Source organism: Lithobates pipiens, unplaced genomic scaffold, assembly GCF_037356315.1.
Source record: "Lithobates pipiens isolate NorthernLeopardFrog02 unplaced genomic scaffold, aLitPip1_a1.2 Scaffold_18, whole genome shotgun sequence".
NCBI lineage: Eukaryota > Metazoa > Chordata > Amphibia > Anura > Ranidae > Lithobates > Lithobates pipiens.
Genome location: NW_027507758.1, coordinates 326,818,320 through 326,838,786, shown reverse-complemented (window position 1 = coordinate 326,838,786; position 20,467 = coordinate 326,818,320). Strand labels below are relative to the sequence as shown.

General features: G+C 43.3%; 1 protein-coding gene across 2 annotated transcripts in view; it reads right to left on the bottom strand.

Moving 5' to 3' along the window:
* Positions 1 to 9,862, bottom strand: part of CEP162 (centrosomal protein 162) — a 185,906-nt gene extending 176,044 nt beyond the window's left edge. For both annotated transcript variants that reach the window (XM_077487309.1, XM_077487310.1), the window contains exons 1-2: positions 9,742 to 9,862; positions 9,558 to 9,645 (exon numbers count right to left, since the gene is read on the bottom strand). In XM_077487309.1, coding sequence (XP_077343435.1) covers positions 9,558 to 9,617 — 60 coding nt within the window. In that variant the 5' untranslated portion in view covers positions 9,618 to 9,645; positions 9,742 to 9,862. The remainder of the gene's footprint in view (positions 1 to 9,557; positions 9,646 to 9,741) is intronic.
* Between the last annotated feature and the right edge of the window lie 10,605 nt (positions 9,863 to 20,467).

Below are 20,467 nucleotides of genomic sequence, written 5' to 3'. Positions count from 1 at the left end.
AAATGCCCTGCCCATTGCAATGAATGGGCAGGGCTTCCAAAGCGCCTTAAAAGCGCTTTGAAAGTGCCACAAAACTGGACTTTTTTTCAATTTTTGCTTGTACAGACCCCCCCCAGAGTATAGATTCCCCCTCCCTCAGTACAGACCCCCCCCACCCTCAGTATAGATCCCTTTCCCTCTGTACAGACTCCCCCCAATAAGTACAGACCGCCCTCCTAAGTACAGAGCCCCCCCCCCCCACTAGGTATAGATCCCCTTCCCTCAGTACAGACTCCCCCAATATATGTACAGACCCCACCTCAGTATAGACCCCCCCACTAAGTACAGACACCCCGCCCCCCCAAGTATAGATTACCCCTCCCTAAGTACAGATCCCCCCCCCCCCAGTATAGATCCCTTTCCCTCAGTACAGACTCCCCTCAGTACAGACTCCCCCAATAAGTACAGACCCCCCCCCCTCAGTATAGACCCCAATCAGGCGGGCTCGGATGTGGTCTCAGCTCCCCTTGGCTCAGGCGGGGGGGTTTCTGAGTCTCAGCTGTATTATTTGACGCAGGGATGCCTGGGGATTGCACATGAATTTCTGCAAGGAATGGAGGATCTTGGAGATCTTTTCTTCCGGGAAGAAAATTCTTTGGGCGACTGAGTCTATCAGGTAGCCCCAAAAAAAAAAAAAAAAAAAAAAAAAGACAGCTCTGGGAGGGAACCAGAACAGATTTCTGCCGATTGGTTTCCAACCCAATCTTTGAAATGTCTGCAGAACTACTTGCAGATCCTGATCCAGGCCCTCTTTGTCCCAGGAAAAGATCAAAAAGTCGTCCAAATAAGGGACAATTGAAATTTTCTGCAAACAAAAAAAGGCCATGACCTTTGTGAATATTCTCAGGGCTGCTGAGAGACCAAAAGGAAGGGCTGTGAACTGCCAATGACTTAAGCCATTTTCTGAGAGGATCGCAAACCTCTGATGATCTTGAGCAGGCATCACTGAGAGCTTTTGGCCTGGGTTGAAGGAGCAAAGAGAGACTCTTTAGCTTTGTTTTTGCTAAACAATGATTTTTTTCTTTGCCTGCTGAACCCCTCGTTTGAAGTTAGCTTTGCCCCAAAGACTACGAAAGGGCCTCTTAATTGAGGCTTAACCTTCCAAGATGGGAAACTTTTACCCTTTTCCCGAGGACCAAGCAGGTACCGTCTCTAAAAGCCGAACCAAACAATAGTTTGCCTTCAAAGGGAATAGTTTATTTGTGGAGGTCAGATCCCCATTCAGGATTTTAACCAGATTGCCCATCTAGATTAATTGATCAAAGCTGACGTTTTGGCCACTGATCCAACTGGCAATCGGAGCAGAGATTCTTTGGTCTCTTCTACAGGCGTGTCGTGGAGAGCAGGTCATCTAGCCTCTGGACCCAAACATCTAGATTTATAGCTAAAGCAGGTGGATGCCAGGGTTGGTCCCAGAGAGAAGGCTGAAGCCTCCCAGGCCTTATGGAGCAAAGCATCAGCTTTTCTATCCATCTGGTCCTTAAGAACCCCAGAGTCTTCAAATGAAAGATCAGATCCTTTAGACACTTGAGACATAGGCGCATCCAGTCTGGGACACTTGAATAAAAATCTCTTCAATGTCAGACTGAAAGGGAAACCTCTTATTATGTCCTCTGGACTGGAAAAACCTTTTCTCAGGCTCTTTCCATTCTGACAGGACCATCTCTTTAAGTGACTGGTGTACCGAGAAACATTAAAGCCTTTTAAAGATTTTCTGCTGATTTTTTTTCCTTCAGATTTAATAAAACCATATAATATGGAGGTTGAACCGTAGGATTTAAAATTTGTATGCAATCAGGCAGGCCCTTGCACTTCATGGATTTGGTAAATCTGAAGACAAAAATCAGCAGAAAATCTGATAGTGTGTATGGGGCTTTAGGCTTACGCCCCTGAAGACACCTATATATTCTATCCTGAACAGATTGAGCCACCACAAAAATCTCAATCTGTTCAGAAGTAAAAACTGCTTTCAACAGTTCTTCAATATGTTCGACGACTGGAAATGGGTATCTAGCCGTATTAACAGTTTCCTCAATCGCTGACCCAGATCCCTCGTCAGATGAGGAATCTGAGTTCTCCCCCTCCTCTGGATCAGAGACCGCACAGGAACTAAAAATCCTGATTCCAAGCCACTTGCTGGGACAAAGAGCAGCCGGCCTGAAGTGCCTGCATGTAAGATAGAACTGGCCAGGGCGAGTGAGATGGAAGCCCTGCATGCAAGACCGGGCTTTCCGCGATACCTCCCCCCTCCTCCTGGATGGTCGAGTATCTGTTCTAGGAGGACAGGCAGCAGTGCCGCTCTCCTGGAGGTAAAGCCACCACTGCTGGCTCAGGTATAGTGGAAGCACATAATGTGTAAACAAAAAACACTGCGCAATACAAAAAATATATAAAGAAATAAAGCTGCCAACACGCTAAAACTAGGATTTTTTAGCTAAGGAAAATATCAAATTGTGGAGTGTAAGCGCTAAACTTGTACTAATGTAATATTCGGGGGAAGTTTGTACCCAAAAAAACCCAAAAGCATAACACATACAGAAGTGAAAAATATACGTGCCAGACACAGAAAATATATGTAAATAGCACAAAAAAGTGTCAATGTGACTATGACTTATATTATAAACCCATATATAGGGATAACATCTTAAAGCAAAAGAAAAAAAGAAAGAAAGAAAAAGAAAAAAAAAAGATTTTTTATAAGCAATCAAGTCCATATATTAGTGAGCATAGATGTGCAGATATCTCCACAGATAATGGTGAAAACAGCAAATCCAAATCTGAAGTAACCATAAGACAATTCCACCGTCGTGCCTATCCCACCACCTTACGGAGTACAGGCTTACCGGAAAAAAATGACCCAGATAGACTTATGTCTAGGGGGTCAACAATGGCTTTGCAGTCCCAGCTACTGAGGCATTGGGTTCAACATTCCATGTTTGCGTGGATCACAGGATGAGTAGTCTTTGCGATGTAGTGGACTTTATATGGTCACCGTGTTTTAGAGAGACAACTCCGGCATCAACTCAGACATGGAGGACGGAAAGATAGGGCCAAGATAGTGCGATATCGTTTTTATAAAAAAATAAAATATCAAACTCACATTTCCATGGATATAAATGTCACAAAAGATGGGCAGTGGTAGAGTCTTCCCGACGCGTTTCGACCTATGGGTCATCATCTGGGGTTGACTACTACCACTGTTACACTGCCTTTTATAGATAACATACCTTACTGCAATTAAATCAAATTAGGCTCCCCCCGTGTGTCACTGATAGTTGCTAGTTGGTAATTATTTTGGGGGTCTCTATATATCAAATATATTAGCTAGTTGGGACCTATACATTTTACATTGTATTTTTTGTATTTTTAAGATAAAAAGCTGACCAGGTAGTGACATTCTTTGCTTCGGTCGATTTTGGACAGAATTTGTTGGGGCCTGTATATATAGCTGATCAATGTCAGTGGCTTACTACCTTTTTTTTTTTTTTCCATAATAAATTTATTGAAATACAAGAAATACACGTGAACAATAAACACAGACATGTGCAACACTTTTAGCAGAAAATAGTCAGGTAGGAAAATACAATCTTAAAGTTAAGGAGTTCCCTTAGCTAGACAAGAATCAACTCCCTGATGGTGACCCTGCAGGTGGAGGAGTTATCTATAGAAAGGGTGGAAACCTTACATTCACCATAGAGCCTCATGTAGCACGGTGCCATAAGTCAAGGGAGGGTTCAAGCTTCAAGAAGGGGACGAAGGAGCAAAAGAGAAAGGAAAGAAACGAGAAAAGAGAAGGGGGAAGAAAACAAACAAAAAAAAAAAAAAGGGGGGGGGAGGGGGGGTGGCTATTGAGGGACAGGGAAGTAGGGGGGAGGGGGGGGAGGGGTGATAGTATGTTAAATCTCTTCTGTCATCAATAGTCGTTCTCCAGTACGGTCTACTCCAAAGAATCAGAAGGCCTTCAGTCCAGTCGCCACAGATTCCACTGTTCAAGAGCTATATGATCGGAAACGTGGTGTCGTTTTAAAGTGAATCCAGCATGCCCACGTATTCGTGAATTTTGTAATTCGTTCCTGGGAAATGTGGACTAGTTCCTCAAGCTCTTCTATTTTAGAAATCCGCCGGAACCATTCTCCTACCGTGGGAGTGTGTGTTGATCGGCTTACTACCTTTTATTCATAGAGACCACCGACAGTGGAGGAATCACTAGATCCTCTTCCAAGTACATATGTGAAATACCGGTCCTGAGTAAACACTTATTCTCAGGTTTCCCTAACATTTTATAGACTGTTAATTTTTTTTTTTTTATATTCCCCTTTTTTTTTATTATTTCTTTTCTTATAGGCTTTTTTGTCAGTCTTTCCTTTTTTTGACACTAGAGGGGTGTAGATAGTAAAACCCCATCCCCCTGTCACCAAGCGAGATATTATGAGACTTGGTGTTATTCAAGCCTCGTTCTTGCTGTGTACCGGAAGTGACGGTTGTTTACTTCTGGTTTTGTACTTCCCTTCTGTCGCGCTGACGTAGGTACGACCTTTCCCCTGTGGGCGCCCTATGGGTAGTGACGCTGTGCCAATCAATGCGCAGTTGTCCGGAAGTGATGGTTATACACTTCCGGTTCCGGGTCCGAAATAACATAGTAAATATATATGCTAAGGACACGCAATAGGTAAAACAAAACAAGTTTTTTTTATAAGGCGGCCTGACCTCTATTCACCATTACCATCGTTCATAGATAGGCCATCTGCCCATAACACATTGCGCTCCACTTACTGGGTATAACCGCGTGGTTTACTGCGTGGAACGCAAATAAATAGAGGTAGAACGCAACGGAATAGAGGCGTGGAACGCACGCCGGGCCGCCATTGTGTCGATACCGGAAGTGGACATCAGTGACACACAGGGGGGAGCCTAATTTGATTTCATTGCAGTAAGGTATGTTATCTATAAAAGGCAGTGTAACAGTGGTAGTAGTCAACCCCAGATGATGACTCATAGGTCCGAACGCGTCGTTCGGACCCATCTTTTGTGACATGTCTATTTATATCCATGGAAATGTGAGTTTGATATTTTATTTTTATTAAAAAAATTTTTTATAAAAACGATATCACACTATCTTGGCCCTATCTTTACGTCCTCCATGTCTGAATTGATGCCGGAGTTGTCTCTCTAAAACACGGTGACCATATAAAGTCCACTACATCGCAAAGACTACTCATCCTGTGATCCACGCAAACATGGAATGTTGAACCCAATGCCTCAGTAGCTGGTACTGCAAAGCCATTGTTGACCCCCTAGACATAAGTCTATCTGGGTCATTTTTTTCCGGTAAGCCTGTACTCCGTAAGGTGGTGGGATAGGCACGCCGGTGGAATTGTCTTATGGTTACTTAAGATTTGGATTTGCTGTTTTCATCATTATCTGTGGAGATATCTGCACATCTATGCTCACTAATATATGGACTTGATTGCTTATAAAAAATCTTTTTTTTTTTTTCTCTCCTTTCTTTTTCTTTAAGATGTTATCCCTATATATGGGTTTATAACATAAGTCATAGTCACATTGACACTTTTTTGTGCTATTTACATATATTTTCTGTGTCTGGCACGTATATTTTTCACTTCTGTATGTGTTATGCTTTGGATTTTTTTTGGGTAAAAAACTTCCCCGAATATTACATTAGTACAAGTTTAGCGCTTACACTCCACATTTTGATATAGTGGAAGCACAGGCAGCACACTCAGTGCTGCACCCAGTCACATGAAATAATAAAAAATGTTTTTACTCTGCTGTCAAGTTTATAGTGCATTGCAATGTGTACAGAATGGAACTGGAGTGTGTGTGTGTGATATATATATATATATATATATATATATATATATATATATACACACATACATACACAGAGAGGAACAGTATATATGTATGTGTGTACGTACAGAGAGGAACAGTGTGTGTGTGTGTACATAATAAATTATATATATATATATATATATATATATATATATATATATACACACACACACACACACACACACACAGTGCCTTGCGAAATTATTCGGCCCCTTGAACTTTTCAACCTTTTGCCACATTTCAGGCTTCAAACATAAAGATATGACATTTTAATTTTTTGTGAAGAATCACCAACAAGTGGGACACAATTGTGAAGTGGAACGAAATCTATTGGATATTTTAAACTTTTTTAGCAAATAAAAAACTGAAAAGTGGTGCGTGCAAAATTATTCGGCCCCTTTACTTTCAGTGCAGCAAACTCACTCCAGAAGTTCAGCGAGGATCTCTGAATGATCCAATGTTGTCCTAAATGACTGATGGTGATAAATAGAATCCACCTGTGTGTAATAAAGTCTCTGTATAAATGCACCGGCTCTGTGATAGTCTCAGGGTTCTGTTGAAAGAGCAGAGAGCATCATGAAGACCAAGAAACACACCAGGCAGGTCCGTAATACTGTTGTGGAAAAGTTTAAAGCCGGATTTGGATACAAAAAGATTTCCCAAGCTTTAAACATCCCAAGGAGCACTGTGCAAGCGATCATTTTGAAATGGAAGGAGTATCAGACCACTGCAAATCTACCAAGACCTGGCCGTCCCTCTAAACTTTCATCTCAGACAAGGAGAAGACTGATCAGAGATGCAGCCAAGAGGCCCATGATCACTCTGGATGAACTGCAGAGAACTACAGCTGAGGTGGGAGAGTCTGTCCATAGGACAACAATCAGTCGTACACTGCACAAATCTGGCCTTTATGGAAGAGTGGCAAGAAGAAAGCCATTTCTCAAAGATATCCATAAAAAGTCTCGTCTAAAGTTTGCCGCAAGCCACCTGGGAGACACACCAAAAATGTGGAAGAAGGTGCTCTGGTCAGATGAAACCAAAATCTAACTTTTTGCCCACAATGCAAAACGATATCTTTGGCATAAAAGCAACACAGCTCATCACCCTCAACACACCATCCCCACTGTCAAACATGGTGGTGGCAGCATCATGGTTTGGGCCTGCTTTTCTTCAGCAGGGACAAGGAAGATGGTTAAAATTGAGGGGAAGATGGATGCAGCCAAACACAGGACCATTCAAGATGAAAACCTGTTGGAGTCTGCAAAAGACCTGAAACTGGGACAGAGATTTATCTTCTAACAAGACAATGATCCCAAACATACAGAAAAATCTACAAAGGAATGGTTCACAAATAAACGTATCCAGGTGTTAGAATGGCCAAGTCAAAGTACAGATCTGAATCCAATCGAGAATCTGTGGAAAGAGCTGAAAACTGCTGTTCACAAACTCTCTCCATCCAACCTCACTGAGCTCGAGCTGTTTTGCAAGGAAGAATGGGCAAGAATTTCAGTCTCTCGATGTGCAAAACTGATAGAGACATACCCCAAGCGACTTGCAGCTGTAATCGCAGCAAATGGTGGCTCTACAAAGTATTAACGCAAGGGGGCCGAATAATTTTGCACCCCCCACTTTTCATTTTTTTTATTAGTTAAAAAAAGTTTCAAAAAGCCAATAGATTTTGTTCCACTTCACAATTGTGTCCAACTTGTTGGTGATTCTTCACAAAAAATTTAAAATTTTATATCTTTATGTTTGAAGCCTGAAATGTGGCAAAAGGTTGAAAAGTTCAAGGGGGCCGAATACTTTTGCAAGGCACTGTGTGTGTTTAACAAACATATATATATATATATATATATATATATATACATATATATATATATATATATATATATATATATATATATATATATATATATATATATATATATATATACACACACACACACACATACGTGTGTGTACAGAGAGGAACAGTATATGTGTATGTACAGAGAGGAACAGTATGTATGTATGTATGTATGTGTGTGTGTACGTACAGAGAGGAACAGTATGTGTGTGTGTGTGTGTGTGTGTGTGTACGTGTGTGTGCGCGTACAGAGAGGAACAGTGTGTGTGTGTGTGTGTACGTACAGAGAGGAACAGTATATGTGTGTACGTACAGAGAGGAACAGCATATGTGTATATGTGTGTACGTACAGAGAGGAACAGCATATGTGTATATGTGTGTACGTACAGAGAGGAACAGCATATGTGTATATGTGTGTACGTACAGAGAGGAACAGTGTGTGTGTGTGTGTGTGTGTACAGAGGGGTACAGATGTGCGGGGGGGGGGGGGGGGGGGGTTGGGTGTACAGGTGTGTGTGTGTGTGTGTGTGTGTCTAACCTGCCCATATACTACCCCAGCCTGTCCATATACCTGTGGTTTACACTTGCCTTGAGGAAGAGAGCTGGTGCCACCACTATTTGTCTTCAGGCCGGGTCCAGAGGCACAGGTGCGGGCCTGTGGACCACGGCAGAAGAAATAGGTGAAGAGGCGCTGCAAAAATCTCAGTGAGGGGCGAAGCCAATGGCTGCGGGCGGGTCAGCAAAATAGGGTTTCACCTAGGGTGTCAAAAATCCTTGCCCCAGCCCTGGTAAGAAGGGCTCAGGTTTTTGAGAGGGCCAAGGCACAGAACACAGTGCCCATCCTATTCAGTTGCTCCAGTACGCTCTATTGAAGTGTCACTTCATTGCAGTCTATACACTGCACACGAGTTGCACAACATAAACATCCACACATTGTAGCAAAAAATAAATAAATAAATCCCCCAGTAAGGTAAAAGCATAATGAGCTTGTATGCCCTGCACACAAACTCATCATGAAAAACTTCGCTTAGAACGAAGCGTTGGCATCGCACCCTGGTCACTGCAGAGGGAGCTTAAGTGTTACTTCCGGGCATGCTGGGCCGTGAGTGGCCGGAGTTGCGATGACGTCACTCCTGCAGATGTGAGCCTAATTTCCGGCAAGTAGCTCTGATTTTCTGGCAGCATCCACAGCGCATGTGCCGCTGACGTGAGAGTCTGCCTGACGGTGTTCTGCCGTATAGTGTCCGGCCATGAAATAGTGTCCGGCCCGTACTGCGCATGCGCAGTACGGAGCAGACAAAGCTTCGGAAAATCTCGGAAGCTGAACGGCGCCTGCGCCGTGAGTGGAGGTGGTAGCCCCACCATCCAAGCGGACATAGGGTTGTGAGTATTAAAGGGCCCCTCGCGGGTGAGCTTCGCTCGCCACGCTGCGCTCGGCTCTTTTTTATTCCTACTCTATGTCCACTTGGATAGTGGGGATAGAACCTGGACTCACAGCACAGGCGCCGTTCATCCTCGGCCATTTTCGGAATCTGTGTTGCTGTGTACTGCGCATGCGCAGTACACAGCGGACACTATCCGATGGAGGACGTTATTTGACAAGACACCGGGTGAATAGCTACTAAACCAGACAGGTATAGGAGATTTTCATTTTACCTACAGGCAAGTCTTATTATAGGCTTACCTGTAGGTAAAAACGTGCTAAAGAGGGATATGGTGTGAGCAGTATTTTAGGAACCCTTGCACTGATCTATGCAGAACATCCTGATTGGATAGAACGTGACAATAGAATCATCCAATAGAAAGCAGTCCTTGTTACCTCTTTCAGAAACTGTTCAAACTGCTCCTCCAGCTCCTCTTTAGTCAAGCGATGAGCCATTAGGTGTTCCTTAGGCCAGTACTATGACCTATACATAGAAATAGAAGACAATTACAAGAGAGAACTCCTGAGAACAGTGGACCGTGGAATCAGCAGAGGAGCCGAGGTCACATCACATGTATACCTGTGTGCTAAGCCCGGACACCGAGGATTACAGCGTCACCCGACAGCTGTATACTGGTAACCGGGGACAACACTTCCTTACCGCCTGTATTCCCGCCCACACAACCAATGCAACCTCTTCACCCAACCACCAATAGGAACGTAGGCTAAGCTGCTCCCCTCTGCTGACGACGAAGAGCGGCGAGCTATGATTGGCTGCCAATGTGGCACAGCTCCTCCTGTTGGATTATAGCAGTGACAGGCGGTTGATGGCTGCGATCATGTGATTCTCGTATTAGATTGAATGGAGCGGCGGGACTCGGGAATGATTGTACTGCAGCTGTGCCATCTTTTTATTACTCCTTATATTTATCTGTGCAGTCTGAGCTGTAGGGAGATGATTTTAGGACGAAATAAAAATGCTTCTCAAGTGCATTCATTGCTATATTATTTATTACAGGTACTTCTATTCACTTGAGCACAGGAGGATTTACCCCCCCTTCACGACCAGGCCATCTTTTGTGAAACGGCACTGCGTTATTTTAACCACTTCACCCCCGGAAGGATTTACCCCCTTCCCGACCAGACCACTTTTTGCGATTCGGCACTGCGTCGCTTTAACTGACAATTGCGCAGTCGAGCGACGTGGGTCCCAAACAAAATTGGCGTCCTTTTTTTCCCCACAAATAAAGCCTTCTTTTGCTGGTATTTGATCGCCTCTGCGGTTTTTATTTTTTGCACTATAAACAAAAAAAGAGCGACAATTTTGAAAAAAAACATTATTTTATACCTTTTGCTATAATAAATATCCCCCAAAAATATATAAAAAACGTTTTTTTTTTCCTCAGTTTAGGCCTATACGTATTCTTCTACATATTTTTGGTAAAAAAAAATCGCAATAAGCATTTATTGATTGGTTTGTGCAAAACTTATAGCGTTTACAAAATAGGGGATAGTTTTATGGCATTTTTTTTTTTACTAGTAATGGCGACGATCAGCGAATTTTATTGTGACTGCGACATTATGGCGCATACATTGGACAATTTTGACAAATTTTTGGGACCATTGGCATTAATACAGCGATCGATGCTATAAAATTGCATTGATTACTGTAAAAATGTCACTGGTAGTGAAGGGGTTAACCACCAGGCGGCGGAAAGGGGTTAAGTGTGTCCTAGGTGAGTGTTTCTAACTGTCTGGGGGATGGGCTGTGTGTGACGTGACACTGATCACTGCTCCCGATGACAGGGAGCAGACGATCAGTGTCCTGTCATTAGGTAGAATGGGGAGATGCTGTTTACATTGGCATCTCCCCGTTCTTGAGCTCCGTGACACAATCTTGGGTATCCCCAGGGCGATAGAGTCCGTGAGCACGGTCACGGAGCTCGCGGCAGGTGCGCGCGCACAGCAGGAATTTCAAAGTAACGTACGGGTACGTTACTTTACGCAGCTGTGCCTTTCTACCGACGTACATATGCCGACAGCGGTCAGCAAGTGGTTAACTGACAAAATGTATTCTACATTTTTTTTGGTTTAAAAAAACGCAATAAGCATATGTTGATTGGTTTGCACAAAAGTTATAGCATCTACAAACAATGGGAAAGATTTATGGCATTTATATGGCGTTTTTATTATTATTATTTTTTTATTTTACTAGTAATGGCGGTGAGCTGTGATTTTTAGTGGTATTGCGGTGGACAGGTCACACATTTGACACATTTTTGGGACCATTGACATTTACAGGGCGATCGGTGCTATATATATATGCACCGATTACTATGTAAATGTCACTGGCAGGGAGGGGGTTAACACTAGGGGGTTAACTGTGTTCCCTGTGTGTGTTCTAACTGTGGGGGAATGGGACTAAATAGGAGAGATGACAGATCACTGAAACACACGATCTGTCTTCTCTCTTCTGACAGTACAGGGGAAAAAGGTAAAAAAATGTAAATTTCAAAGAAAAAAAAATATTTTTTACTCTCTGCTATAAAGCATACCCAATAAAAAATGGAGAAAAAAATCAAATGTCTTCATCAATTTAGGCCAATATGTATTATGCTACATATTTTTATTTAACCACTTCAGCACCAGAAGAATTGACCCACTTTCTGACCCTTCCATTTTTTTGCAATTTGGCACTGCGTCTCTTTAAGACCCCTTTCACACTGGGGCGTTTTTCAGGCGCTTTAGCTTTAAAAAAAAGCGCCTGTAAAACGCCTGAAAGAAGCCACAACTGCAATCCCAATGTAAAAGCCCAAGTGCTTTCACACTGCGCTGGCAGGGCGTCAAAAAAATTCCTGCAAGCAGCTTCTTTGCAGCGTTTTTGAAGCAGTGAATACAACGCTCCTAAAGCTCCCCTTCCCATTAAAATCAATGGGAAGCGCCTGTAAAACGCCTAAAAAGCGCCTGAAAAGCGCTATTGGCAGCAGCGTTTTGTGGGCGCTTTTAACACTTTATTTGGCCACTAGCAGGGGTTAAAAGTGCCCCAATGACGCTCGAAAAACGCTGGTAAAGCGCTGCTAGTTTAAGCGGCGTTTACAAGCGTTTTTCGGGCGCTGACATTGTGAAAGGGCTCTTAAAGCACTTGGGCTTTCACATTGGGACTGCAGATGAGGCTTCTTTTAAGCGCTTTACAGGCATTTTTTTGTGTGAAGGGGGTCTAACTGACAACTGTGCTGTTGTACGTCGCTGTATCCAAACAAAATTGACATGCTTTTTTCTAGAGGTCAACCGATATATCGGCCGATATTTGGCATTTTTTAATTAATCGGCATTGGCTGATAAAAAAGGCCGATTGTATCTTCAGCACTACATGCAAATGACTTCTGTAATAGAAGTCAATGCAAGTTGCCTTCTTCTGCCTTTGAGTATAAAGAGCAGGAAAATCAGGACTTTAAATGAGGTCAGGGACAGCGTATGAGTTTCTAAGTTGAATATTTATTGAAACCATCAAAATGCATAAAACATGCCATTTGCACAACCACATAGTGGAAGAACATTGTAGTAAATGCTCTTCCCTAAATGCATACGTCACATAAATATGTGCACCCGCACAGGACATCAAAGGTACATAATTTAATCGTCAACCCGATGCCACATAGTGGTCACAGACAATAATATAAATACATACAATAATTTCATATATATATATATATATATATATATATATATATATATATATATATATATATATATATATATATATATATACACACAACATAGCAGCATGATAACAAAAGGTAATATATGTAGAACAAAACATTGATGGACCATGAGTGTAAGAAATTATTTCAAATTTAATGGTGCGATATAACCATATGTCTGCATCATCAATTTTCCGACGTGTTTCGTGTAAACCACTCATCAGGGGAAGATGTTGAGGGATATCTATAAAGTATAATAGGATAGTATTAATCTACATATATCCGAATATGAACAAGGGGAGGGGCAGGTAAACACACCCTCTATACTTACATACAACCAGTACAGGGAAACGTGAGACCTGTGGAGTCAGGACCACAGTGGTAGTCCATGTCGAGAGCTAAGGTAATGGAGGCGTGCCATGGTGGGGGGCATCCACAGGAGCCCCCCCACACACATAAAGCACGATTTGCCAAATTGCCTGGTAGAGAAAGTACTGTATCAGAATTGGCTGCCACTGATCACAGCTCTTGATCACAGGGAGCTATGATCACTGTCCTGTCGCTAGGCAGAACGGGGAGATGCTTGTTTACATTAGCATCTTCCTGTTCTTCCTCTCCATGAGATGATTGCGGGTATCCATTCCCTGTAGACATTGAGTCCACGGGACCTGCGATCAGACTCACGGGCACGCACCTGCTATGCTAGCCCCGCAAGATCACGTAGTATAACGTGATTTCACTCAGCGGAGCCAACCTGCTGTAGTAAAACTGCGGCCGCTGGTCCGCAAGCAGTTAATGAAGTCGTGCGAGTTCAGCTGAACTTGCAGGATTTCACTCCCACATGTCAGTTCCGATTTTGGCTGCAATTTCAGAGGTTCTGCACAGATGTCAATGAAAATCACACCCGAAATCGCAAAAAGTAGTACAGAAATTACTTTTTGAAATCGGTGTGGCGCCCCAAATGCTTTGCAGCTGGTGTCAAATTGCACCAATGTGAACCAAGGCTGAAATCGCATTCTGTTCATGTGATCTGCCACCGGTGTCAATGCAGCTATACTTTTAAAACTATTCCTTATGCTGTCTGCTCTATATGGCTTTCTTTTTCCTCCTAGAATAGTAACTTTCTGACTATCTCTGATAAATTGGGACTAAAACTTGCTATCATCTGTTGCTCCGGTGCCCGCCCAGGGAGATTTTTTATGCAGGCATTTTCATACATCTAGGCCAGTGAGACCTGTTTCTATACCCCCCTTATGTATGTCCTGAGGAAGCGAACCAGCAAAATGCGTAGACACCCCAAAACAGCATGCACAATGCAGTGCAATTGCGAGAATCAGATTGCATGGGTTTGCGGCAAAAAAAAGTTGCTTGCACCTTTCTAGTGCAGTGGCAATTGCGTCCATACAATATAAACGGGCTCAAATCGCACTGCAAAGAATCGCATGTGATTCCTATCCAAATCCATGTTCCGCACCGCACAGGTGTGAACCCAGGCTTACTAAAAAAAAAAAAGTCCAAGAAACATTAGCTTACTACTTGTTATTTTCCTTTTTGGATGACAACACTGTAACTTGCGTTTTAATATTTAATATATTGTTATATGCTTTCTATTATATGTTTTGTATTTTCATACTTCAATAAATACTTTTTTCATATTAGATCATTTTTATTATAATTATTTGTGCCTTCAAAGTCCGCCACCAGGGGATTTTGTTGTAACTTTCTGTAATATTGGATGTGGCACATTTATATGCCCAGTAATAACTGACTTACCTTTGTAAAAAAAAAAAAAAGAAGAAGTAGGGCATGTTTTAGTGTGAACTGCATTGATTGAAATCTTTTGATCTTACAATGTATATGCACTGGTGTGCACTGATCGACGCATGCCGGTGCATCTGGTCTGAATGGACCCTAATTCACACATACCCTGTTTCACTGAAAATAAGACCTAGTCTGATTGTCGGTGATGGCTGCAATATAAGCCCTACCCCCAAATAAGCCCTAGTTAAAGTCCTTGTAGGTCTTATTTTCAGGCTAGGGCTTATTTTGCGGGGAAACAGGGTAGGGCTTATATTGCTGCCATCACCGACAATCACGCTAGGTCTTATTTTCGGGGAAACAGGGTAGACCGTATACAAGAAAATGTATGATGAGAAGAAGGCAGGTCCTGCTGAAAATAACGTTCTCATGCAATCTACAAACCTTGTTGACATTAGTGGGTTGACATATGATTAAAAACATTCTTTTTTTTTTCTCTCTTAGGCCCCTTTCACACTGAGGCGGTTTTCAGGCGCTACAGCACTAAAAATAGCGCCTGAAAAAAAACAGCCCCTTTCACTCCAGTGTGAAAGCCCGAGGGGCTTTCACACTGGAGCGGTGCACTGGCAGGACGGTGAAAAAAGTCCTGCAAGCCGAATCTTTGGAGCGGTGAAGGAGCGGTGTATTCACCGCTCCTAAACCGATCCTACCCATTGAAATCAATGGGACAGCGCAGCTATACTGCCGGTAAAGCGCTGCTGCAGCGACGCTTTGTGGGCGGTTTTAACCCTTTTTTGGCATACCGCTGCTAAAACGACGGTAAAGTGGTGCTAAAAATAGAGCCGCTTTAGCGCCGACGCCCGCACCGCCCCAGTGTGAAAGGGGCCTAACACATTGCATAGCAGTTTTCATTAGGTAAAAGTATTGTATAATTCTTATTTCTTTTTATTTGTATCAATTTATATTTTTAGTTGTATCAAATTTTATGTTTACAAATTTTGTAACTGTATTTCTTCCACTAGATGGCTGTGACTGAACAATATATCGATCAAGATTTCCATAATATGTCCCCATTTACCATTTTTTGGCTCTCTTGAACAGTTTTATTTTTTTTAAGGGCTCCTTCCCACTTATGGCAGCCCTTGTCATCTTTCTGAAAATCAACTCATGGTGGATCACTTTTCAGAGGGCTGTTGACAGGCAGCTGCATGGTGATATGTCACCTTGCTATTGCTCATTTAAACCCACACGACCATTCCACAACCACCCGCTTTACATTCAATTGCAGGAATGGTTGAGAAGCAGCCCTATTCATATGAATAAGTCACGTTTGACGGCAGTACTGCCCGCCGAGTACCTTATGGGGTATCAATTTTGCCACAGCTGAGAAGCAGAGCCCCACCCCGTTTGGATGCCTTGTAGCTTAAGGTGGGCAGATGGGGGTAGTAAAACAGCAGCTTAACCATCTATAAAGCCCCCTACTGCAAAGAAGTAGATGCTGTTCACATAGCAAAGTGAATGCTATTTAATAAAGCAAGAAAAGGTAAAAGTGTAGATACTTATGAAACTGACAATCAATGTTTTAAATATAGATATAGATTTACTGCAGTTGGGCGGCACAGGCAGGCCAGACAATGTACCTGCTGACTTTCTTCGGGGTGTGTGTATGCGTGATTGGACAAAGTGGCAGTTTGGCAGCAGATATCCGCCAATGATTTTAGCTGAAGTCAGCTGATCGGCTGTGGCCAATCACACACATAGTTCTGTGTTTACAAAAAACACATAACTCTGTACTGTGAACGACTATGTTTTAAAAACAGCCAGATAGTTAAAGAGGAGCTCCAGGCTCCTTTAGAAAAGATTAAAAGTCAGCAGGAGGTGGGGGGGGGGGGGGGTCAAACTTCCAGCTGAGTAGGTACACAGTTAACCCCTTGATTGCCCCCAGCCAGTGTCATTAGTACAGTGTCAATGTACAGTATTATCACTGATCACTGTATTAGTGTCCCTAGCGATGTCAGTTTCAGCTAGTGACCCTCCCAGATTGTGTCTTTTAGTGCAACATTACCGGCCACCCTATCACAGTCCCACCATAAGTAGCTGATCACCGCCATTATAGTATAGTGTTTATAGCTGCCTAAATTCCAGTACATATGCCATAATTTGTAGATGTTATAACTTTCACACAAACCCATTAATATACACGTATTGTGATTTTTTTTTTTCTTTTTTTACCAACAACATGTAGCAGAATACATTTTGGCCTAAATTTGGGACAGGTGAGTGTCTGTTTATTAAGTCAGCAGCTACACTTTTTGTAGCTGCTGACTTTTAATAAACGAAAAAAAAAAAAAAACAGGCGGAACTCCACTTTAATGTTATGTTATGTCTAGAAACTACTTTGCAATTCATTTTGAAACCTTACACTGTGCCTTAACTGAACTGATTGTCTAGGCGCCATTTGGGCGCATTGTTTATGTTGATACTATGTTTTGAAAATCCAATAAATATGTATTGACATTAAAAGTGTATCTATGGTCAAAACATAAAATCATAAACTACAGTAATTTCCACATTGTATTTCAATCATCTCTGACCTTCTATTACTCTGAATAATTTTAAAGTTTGTAAACATACTTTGTGAAGATCCCCGCGCTTTTTCTTCGTGAATTCGGTGACACATATATCCTGTGAGTAGGCACTGCTGTGTCACATATTTCACAGAGGCTGCATGAACTACAGAGGCATGGATGGGGGGGGGGGGGGGATTTTTAGGAAGCAGAGTCAGTATTGCAGGCAGCAAGGTACCATGGGATATGTGTGATATACTGCGCTTGTACGAGGGAACGGACATCTTTGTTGCTGGAATCCCATACTACTGGGTTCAGAGACATGCTGTGTTAATTCTTGGCTTTGTAAGTTTTGAAGCCCTAATAAGTTTCCTTTTGTATGCGGTTTTACACTATGTGGAGCATCTTTTCAATTATATACACACCGGTCCTGCTAAGTGTATTCCCAGTGAATTAGAGGTTCCCTGTGGGCTGTGGATGCATGTTATGACAGTTAACCACTTCAATACCAGGCACTTTTACCCCCTTCCTGCCCAGGCCAATTTTCAGCTTTCAGCGCTGTCACACTTTCAATGACAATTGTGCAGTCATGCAACACTGTAACCATAAGACATTTTTATCATTGTGCCCACACAAATATAACTTTTTATTTGGTGGTATTTAACCAGTTGCCATCTGCCCACTGGCAAATTATGGAGGGGCGGTGCAGCTCTCATTCTGGGTGGACATCATATGATGTTGGCCCATTCAAACAAGGCATGTGTGTGATCGGGCGGCAGCAGGTTCCCGAGACACAGCTCGTCACTGATAGGGGTGAACAGCCAATGGGCATGGCTGTTTGCCACGTGATCAGCCGTGATCCAGTCACGACTGATCACAGATGGTACTTCCCCCTTGCATGCGGCGCATGCACATGATCGTGAGCGTGCTGCGAGCGCATGTCGGTAACGGTGTGTTCCTGGGAACACTGCTCGTCATTGACACTGGTAAACAGCCATTGCCCGGCGGCTGTTAAACACATTGATCCATTCACAGCCGATCACAAATCTAAACACAGACCGGTAACTAGCTGTTTGCAGTGTGAGGAGAGAAGAGTCAGGAGCAGTGAGTTATTGTATTGTACTGCACAAATAACAAACACAACACAAATAAAGAGAACCTGTCACATCACCCCTAACCCCTCCCCCCATTGTACCTGTCACCCAACATTCATCACTTCAGTGCCCATCAGCATCCATAAAGTGCACCTGTCCCCCATCAGTGCCCATCAGTGACCGTCAGGGGTGCACCCATCACCCATCAGTGACTGTAGCCAGTCACCCGTCAGTGACCTTCAGTGAACGTAACCTGTCACCCATCGCACAGCCCATTGGTGAACATTACCTGCCACCCATTGCACAGCTCATCAGTGAACTTCACCTGCCATCCATCGCCCAGCTCATCAGTAAACGCCACCTGCCACCAATCGCACAGCCCATCAGTGAACATAACCTGCCACCCATTGTACAGCCCATCAGTGAATGTCACCTGCCACCCATCTGTCACCCGTTGCACAGCCCATCAGTGACCGTAACCTGCCACCCATCGCACAGCCGTCAGCAGCATGTCCAAAAAAGTATGCATTTCAGATCCTCTCCATGACTGTGAGAGCAGTGGGGAGTTTTCATCAGATTCCAATGCCATTTCTGATTCCAAATCAAATTCAGCATTTGAATCAATTGATAGCAGCGGATCGGCAAATGAATCAGAGGAAGAATGGGTCCATCCTAAAAGTGCACAGCGCTCTGGAATCCAGGCAGCCCCCAGCAACCAGGATCAAATTCCCAGGCCCAGTACCATCGCTGCCACCAGCGATAGGCCCCGAGAACAAATTCCCAGGCCCAGTAACAGCTCTGCCGCCAGTGATAGGCCTCCGGAACAAATGTCCAGGCCCAGTACCAGCGCTGCCGCCAGCGATGCAGTATCATACCCAACTACCAGCACAGGAACTTCAAATCCCCAAACTACCAGCACTAGAGTGTCATGTCCTCCAAAAGCCTGGGCTGCTACATGCCTCCCAGATGGTCTTGCCAACCCAACATAGCTGCCTTTCGACTCAGGATCAGAAAGAATTCCAGAGGGCAGGGAAAAGAAGCGCCATGGAAAGCCTGGTGTAGCACAGTTTATTAAAGTTTAAAATTGTAACATATATTATGTATGCACTCCCTAGCGGATAGGAGTAGAATGACAGATGGTAAAGTCTGAGTATGAGTCTGGTGCTAAAGTCTCTATCCGTAGCGATTTGTAAAAGAGCAGTGAGGGGAGAGCAGGATTAGCCAGGGAACTGTCACAGAGGAGGCGATGTCAGGTTTCCCTCAAAAGCTGGGATGGGCCACCCAGTATGCCGGTACCTTCCAGGGTGTATGTCTCTCCAGCTGGAGACAAGAGCTGTCACCACCGTCTGTTTGAGCACCAATAGGGAACGTGTATTCGGAGGCTAGCCACAGCTCCTTCATCAGCCTAATTGGTTTAGGATACCTCCGGGAATTTATAGAAGCAGCTGATTGACTCAGCAAAAGTGGACATCAACATTCTCATCATTTTTTTCACTGATCTTATTTTAGCATTCATTTATCTTATGCTAATGGAACTGGTACAGCCCCTACAGCCACCGTCATACACAGCTCCAGTGGAGGGCTGTAATATATTGTGCGTTGTGTTTTCAGAAAGAATTCCCCCTTTCACTGCACAGCCAGATGGGCTGACCAATACCCAAAATTTCACCGAAATTGATTACATTTATCTATATTTGTCCGACACTTTGCTAGAAGTTATCGTGAACTGGACCGATTTATATGCCCGGCGGCATATTGCCAGCAACCCCCAATCTTCATATGTCCGTCTGTTTGAGTGAAGAGATTTGACATTGAAGGAGTTGAAATTGTTTATGGGCCTCACCATAAATATGCGGCTTACAAAAAAATGAAGGACATGACGATTGGTCCACCAACCCCATCCACCACATGCCCATTTATTCTGCAGTAATGCCCAGGTCCCGATATGAGATGATTACGCGATTCCTTCATTTCAGCGGCAACACCCAGTGCCCTCCTCAAAATCATCCAAATTATAATTATGTAGAATTCGCCAACTCATAAATTTCTTTTCCTCAACGATTTGCAGAACTCTATGTCCCCGATCAAAATATATGTGTGGATGAGTCCCTGGTACCCTTTTCAGGCTGGCTAGGAATAAAACAATATATTCCTAGCAAAAGGGACAGATATGGAGTAAAATTTTA